Raw genomic sequence first — 6913 nt, 5'->3', positions numbered from 1 at the left:
GAAGGTCCTCACACTGCACTACTTTGTTCACAGTAAAAAATTTGTTCAATATAGAGTTGAACAACCTAGGGAACGTAGTAGCCATAGTCTAATTTCCAGACCACACATGATCCCATGAGTCGGTTTGGTCTCCATTAAACTAGACCAAAATGAGAAGATCCTTTCTTGGCAGGACAAAGTTTGGTTTCGAAGATATTTTCTTCAAAATTACTCCCTCCGTCCCAAAATAAGTGTCTTAACTTTAGTACAACTTTGACACTTATGTTGGGACAGAGGGAGTATTTGCCAAGCCCCAATATAATTTTTTTCATCAAAATTCACTAGTAAATCGATACTTCCACCTCCATCTTCAGGCCAGGATGGTCAATGAACTGAAACCACATCAGAAAATAGTTTATAAATGAGTCCACAGTAGAACAGAGATACTCAACAGGTCCTGGCAATATACAGTTCAGTAATGCCGATTCCAGTGGATCCTGGCTAAACATAGAACTGTAAACATAATTTATAAATTAGGAATGTGTTCATAGTATAACTGCATAAGCTAATTTGTATTTACTCGAGAAACTGTCAGTGTTCATTTTATGATAAGGACTGTAATTAAGGATTAGTTGTGAACCATCATAAAATCTTCTAATGATAGCGTGGAGTCCCTTGCGTAACCGGCTTCTTCCAATAACTTTGTTAATATCTTTTCAAAGGCGTCAATTAAAATCCTGTTACTTTGAGATTCTACTTCTGTTCATAACTCGAAAGAAAAAGCACAATGCAGAAAGAGGTCAAATTGACAATATAAACTAAAAACTCTTTGCTGAAAATGGTCAAAGATATAACAGTTGATACAGACTAAGGCCTGAGGAATAAGGACGTGGTACTGAACTCTTACCTACTTGCGGAATGAGTTCCCTTACGTCTTTCAAACTAATAGTAAAAAGATGTGTTACCTGTGTGTAATAATTGCTCAGCATATGCATTTGCACTGCAAAGACAATACTTCTAACATTTGTAGCTCTGGATGTACATGATTCCTCCATACGGAGGGAGTACATTTTAGTGCCAGGGATAACTTTATGCTCACTTGATGTGTTTATGGAAATATGATGGAAGAATATTTGAAGATTAAATAAGGAAAAGGTCACGTCCGCTACTATTGTTCTAATAAAATGACAGTATACTTCCAAGAGAGCATACAATGAAATTATGAAAATACAGGTTTGTATGAAATGAGAACCTCTCTTTGTTGCCCTGACATCGATGGCCTTGTTAGGTCCTGTAAAACATGTACCAGGCCTGAAGGTAACTTTCTCATTGTCAACAATATCATGTATCACAAGAACTAAGAGATAATAACACAAGTCAATAAGGTTCAGGAACCATGGAATACCCGATGCTAAAACAAGCACAATATCTGATGACAATGACCTGAAACGACGAGCTACCATTGCCCAAAATCCTGATCATTCTACACCCTCTGCTACAAATGCAGTTCATGGTTAATTGCACAGTTGAAGAGATGCAATGAACTAACAAAACAAGGGCAAAATGTGACAACTTTTTTGCATCCCCATAGTCAAGAATAGATGCAGCGATATACCAAGTCTAAGAATGCGCCAAGGACATGGCCATGAGCTCTACCATAAGAGAAGGGCAGCTCGTGCTCAGTTGTTGTAAGGCGTCGGTGGCCACTACGGCTTTCAGATTCGCCGGAGTGGCAAGAAACTTGAAGCATGCCTTCTTCAGCCCCTCACAGTGGTGCTGCTCGGCCAGCACCAGAATGGTCACCGCCGTGCCGACATTGATGTACTTGCAAAGCTTTTCCTCGCAGATGAGCTTCAGCCGCTCCATGCCATACCTGTCCGCAACGGTGAGCAGATGTTGGCAGGTGGCGTCTTCGTCTTCCTTGCGGATCTGTGGCAATGAGCCAGTGTATGCGTAACGGAGTAGTGCCTTGAACACCTCTGCCTCCATGTCTTCCACAGGCACGACGAGGCTACCGGCGGCAGCAGCATTGCCCTCCTTGATTGGTCCGAAGAGCTCAGCGGCGAACACCGACGAGCGGGCCGCCAGCACGCACCGGTGAGCAGCGAGGGTCTCGCCGCCGACCTCGAACACCACGTCAGCACCTTTCTCAGTCTCGAGGAGCTTGGCAAGGTCCCGGCGCAGGTCGCACGGCGGCGGCACGGAGACGAAGCCTGGCGGCGCGTCCTCCACGAGGTAACGGTGGACGACGACGATGTCGCACCGGACGGTGAACGAGTCATTCTTCAGGTTCTTGGAGCTCTGCAGGTCCTCCCTTTTGATGAAGGTCGAGTACCAGTTGAGAACGCTACAGCTCTTGGAAGGGAATGTGCTCACCGTGGCCGACGCCAGGCGCGCCGCTTGTTTTTCCTCCACCTCGCCGGCGAGGCAGAAGCTGTACTTCGCCTTCACATCCGCCGCGACCTTTTCGTCGAGGACTAGGGAGAGGGATATGCAGCTGTTGGCCGACGAGCTTACACCGTTAGGGTAGTAGTCGATGCGCCAGCGGTGGCCGCCGACTGTGAAGGGCCGGGAACTGATCTTCTCTCCGGTGGGAAGGTCCTTGGTGCAGGAGTAGCCCTGAATCGTGAGAAGGTGGTGCCCGCTCGCCGTGTCGGCCACAATGGCGGACCTCGACGGCTCCCCGCCGGCGCCGGAGGACGCCATGGCCGACCTGCTCTGCGGGATTTGGAGCTCGCAACTCTAGTGGATGAAATGGGGCGTTGCTTGCTGCAGATTTGGGCGAGGGCTTTGAGCGGTGAAAGGTGAAAAGGGGAACGGCGGAAGGAAGGAGATGAATCTGAAGTCTTTAACTGGTTACTGGGCCCACATGTCATCGTCTAACTGAATACTACTCCCTCCGTATCTAGATGTATCTTAGTTCTAGATGCATCCATTTCAGCTACGAGTAATTTGCAACGGAGGGAGTATATGAAAGAATTGTGAAAAAATAAATCAACACGTTAATTTTCTTTTCTTTCAAGCATTGTGCAAAGGTTTAAACATTATACCACAGGCACAGCCTACAATGGACTCCCTCCGTCCCATAATATAAGAGCTGCATCATTTTTCCCACATATTTTAAATTCCACACATGAATTTTCCCCAAGTTACAAATACCTAGTCCACATGAACCCAAGATGAGACCATGATTTTCCGTACAAATACTGGCCTCATGTGGTTTAGTCCACAGCTGCAATCCCATAATAAACAATTTTAGGTTTGGATCATAGTCTGGAAACTGTAACAAGGATCACTCTACATTGACACTGCATTTTTTTTGACGGGCATTGACACTGCATTAATCAATCCCCTCAAAACAGAAAGAAAAAAAATGACTCTAAACTGACACTGCATTGTAAGATTCGGGCATGTATGTGGACAGGTACACAAGAGCTCAAAACAGTGAGCTCCCACTCTATTCTGTCACACGGTCTATTGGCTATGGACACTTGTTTCCAGCAGTCAGAGAGAGCTTATTGCATACTCATCTGCATTCGCCATTCGCTTAGTCGATGGGCACTTCCACCTCCATCTTCAGGCCGGGGTGGTCGATGATCTGAAACCACGTCACAAAAGTTCATAGATGAAGTACTAGTAGTAGCCACACTGGATAATGATACAACCACATGAGCTATGCCTTTTGTATTCAGATGAATATGCCACAGCATGATAAGAATGGAAAGCAAGGTTTAGCTGTGTACCGTCACGAAATCTTCTAATGCTAGCGTGGAATCCTGTGTGTACCCGGCTTCTTCCAACACCTTTGTTAGTACTTGCTGAAACGCATCAACTCAGATAGTGTCAGTACTTGTATCTGAGATTATAGATAGTGCTGTAAATAAGCTTGAAAAGAGCATTATGCATCAAGTTCAAAACGATACCAAGACTATTCACTGCAAATGGTCAGAAATGGCACTAATTACAGGCTATGTCTTGTGGATGTACAAAAATCATGAAATCTGGCTACTGAGCTCTTAGCTACACAAGGATTGGTTCCACACAAGGCTATATTTTCTAGCTAATGCTCCTCTGTTTACAAACAGAGGGAGTAGTAAATATCAACATAGGAATTTGCACTGCAAAGCATGCTACTCTGAACATTTACTGCAATGAAGACACCTACAATTTAGTTTCAGGGTTCCCTTCACTTTGGAAACAAGGTATGCACACTTGATGTGTTTATGATGGCAGGGTACTAATTATTTGAAAAGGAAACAAGGAAAGAGCCACATTTGTTCTTGTTGATTTAGCAAGTGTACTTGCAAGTGAATGTAGTACTATGCAATGAAATACAGGTTTGGATCAAATCAGAACCTCTCTTTGTTTCTCTGACATGGATGAGCCTGTTAGGTCCCGTAAAACCTCTACCAGGTCCTTGAAGGATACTTTCCCCTTGCCATCAATGTCATACACCTTAAATATCACTGTTCAATGAAACACAAACCAAATCAGCACCGGACCAGCAAATTAGTAGTCATCATAAGGATCAGAGAGACCCAAACCAACATATGCTCCTTTCAAGATAGACAGCAAAAAGAGGAAAAGAAACGTGGTGAGCATTACACTCAATCTTTTGCTGAAGGCTGGCCCTTGCGCTGAAGGTAGAGAGAAAAGAAACAAATTCCTTGAAGTTCAATCCATCAACCATACGTAGCAACCTCTGCAAATAGAAGACATGGAAGCTCAAAATCAGTCTCACGTCTATAGTTGACACTGCTGAATCCCGTGAATATAGCTAAAACAGTCAAACAGAGTAAAGAAAGTGAACAGACTGCGTAATTTGCAAGGGAGGTTGTGTTTTGCTGGCAAAACTACATTTACATGTACAAATCAGATACAATGGGTTTTACTGGGGAAGAAAAACGAGCTACAAATCTTCAGTAGAAATGATCTATATGGAGATTTTTGTGGTCTATGATAAGTGCTAGTATTTGGCAAAAGCATTATGCCAGTCTTTGAAATTTGATAGGTCTTTGTGTACTGAAAAATATGATTCCATTGGTACCCAATCAAAAGATAGCCAGAGCTTTTTCCAAGCAGATGTGGAAGATGCTTGGCTTCATAGAGATATTCAGGTTCCACATGTATGGTAAAACTCCGTATGCCGATCGATTGCGTACAGGCTCTGTGAGGCAATTGGCATAACATTTTCAGATACACCTAGCTCCTTGATTGAGTGGGGAACCCTGATCAGTTTTTTCCCAATTATACTTACTTGCTGAGGATCGGAATCCCAATTGCTATGCATATCAGTATTAAGTGCATCTCTGGGGACAGAGCTGTATAAGTACAATACTACTAGGAAAATAGCAATAATACAGGCAAGCAGTGTGTATAATCCAAGGACAGCACATGAGTAGTCAGTCAGTCAGTCAGTCAACTGGAGCTGGCTCGATAGGGACAAAGCGAGCAGGAGAAGAAAATTGGCCGTCTCGGCGACGGGAGGGGGAGGGGGAGGGACGGGACCTGGGAGAGCGGGTTGGTGGAGAACTCCGGGATGGAGAGGAACTCGTCCTCGGAGACGAAGCCCTTGGCGCTGCGGTCGAGCTGGCAGAAGCGCTCGTACAGCGACACGATCTCCTGCTGCGAGACTTTGATTCGGGGCGGAAGAACACTCAGATGCGTCAGGAATCGAATAGTTCACCACCAAATCGAAGCGAAAATTTGAGGGAGCGGGAAGAAATTGAGGGAGAATCGCGGGCGCTCACATAGGTAGCTGCAGTGCTCCTGCACCTCCTCGATGTCGTACTGCGTGAGCATCGACGACGCGTTCCCCATCGCCGGTCGCCCCGCTCCCCGGCTCCTCCCTCGCGGCGTCAGTCGAGGCCGAGGAGGAAGGGGATTTATCTAGGAATTGGAGCAGGAGGGGATCGGCCCGGCCTGGTTGGAGTGGTTGATCTGGGGGACTTGGAGGGAGACGTGCGGAGGAGGGAGTATATATCGGCCGCATATATGTCCATCAGTCACCGAGATGGATCCATCTTGTTTCCGAGGGGGGTGGGATCGGTGGTGCCGCTGCCGGTGATCTCGTCAAGATCGCCAGCCACAACGCCGCCCGATGGCGACCCGGACCTGACCGACCGGGACCGCCGCCCATTTACGAGCGAGCTTCGGTGCCAACGGAATCCATCGCAGCCGTTGTCAATTCCATTTTCGGCGGCACTGTCCTCGTGTGGTGGCCGCGCCGGTGCGGGTTTCGATCCCCATCGGATCCGATCGGATGGCCGGTGTTGCGCTGCACGGCACGCCACTGGGGACCCGGCCCCTGTGCGGTGCGACGCAGGCAAAGTGGGTGGGCGGTCCCCAGTCGCGCGTCGCGCAACGAGCCGTGGCTGACATCTCAACCGCTGTTTGTTTGGACTAAACTCACGAAATTCATGCAAATACGGCTGGTTTCATATAAACCGTATAAAATCCATTACGATTCTGGATAATTTGTTTAAACTACAAATTATATACCAGACTTATGTAAAACTAGTCTACGGCCGGCGCCGGCAGATATCCATTCACACGACAAATACCCTTGACTAGTCTCCAGCCGGCCGCGGCAGATCTCCATTGTCTTCCCCATGTCCGGCAGCCCGCTCGTCCAACTGTCGTGAGCCCCAGAGGTATATTCATAAGTGCAAAGGACGCCTCGCTTCCCTATGCTCGGCGGCGCAGCTCCTCGGAGTGGAACCGCCGGGATGTGCTTCAGCCGGAGGGGAACGGGGCAACGGTGGTCTGCGGCCGGGCAAGACACCGGCTGTGTATGCCGGGGTCGCCTCGGTGGTGGCTTTCATGGGACCCAAGCAACGGTGGCTTTCATGGGACCCCAAGCAGCGGTGGCCTCCCATGTTCTACTTCTCCTCGATGATGGTGGCAGGGCACACACGTGCTGGACACCGTTTCG

General features: G+C 47.4%; 2 protein-coding genes across 2 annotated transcripts; both read right to left on the bottom strand.

Moving 5' to 3' along the window:
• Positions 1-1412: 1412 nt before the first annotated feature.
• On the bottom strand, positions 1413-3022 carry LOC123139265 (BTB/POZ and MATH domain-containing protein 1). The gene has a single exon (XM_044559062.1). It carries the CDS (start codon positions 2683-2685, stop codon positions 1600-1602), a length of 1086 nt encoding a protein of 361 aa, XP_044414997.1. The 5' UTR covers positions 2686-3022; the 3' UTR covers positions 1413-1599.
• A 148-nt stretch (positions 3023-3170) lies between these two features.
• Positions 3171-6108, bottom strand: LOC123139266 (calcineurin subunit B). Its single transcript, XM_044559063.1, has 6 exons — positions 5730-6108; positions 5488-5612; positions 4585-4681; positions 4336-4445; positions 3723-3797; positions 3171-3577 (listed from the first exon to the last, which is right to left on the bottom strand). The coding sequence occupies exons 1-6, from the start codon at positions 5797-5799 to the stop codon at positions 3527-3529; spliced, it is 528 nt and encodes a 175-aa protein (XP_044414998.1). The 5' UTR covers positions 5800-6108; the 3' UTR covers positions 3171-3526.
• Between the last annotated feature and the right edge of the window lie 805 nt (positions 6109-6913).

This window comes from Triticum aestivum, chromosome 6B (genome assembly GCF_018294505.1).
Source record: "Triticum aestivum cultivar Chinese Spring chromosome 6B, IWGSC CS RefSeq v2.1, whole genome shotgun sequence".
NCBI classification, from domain to species: domain Eukaryota; kingdom Viridiplantae; phylum Streptophyta; class Magnoliopsida; order Poales; family Poaceae; genus Triticum; species Triticum aestivum.
The sequence above is the reverse complement of the archived record's forward strand: the minus strand, read 5'-3'. Positions and strand labels throughout refer to the sequence as shown.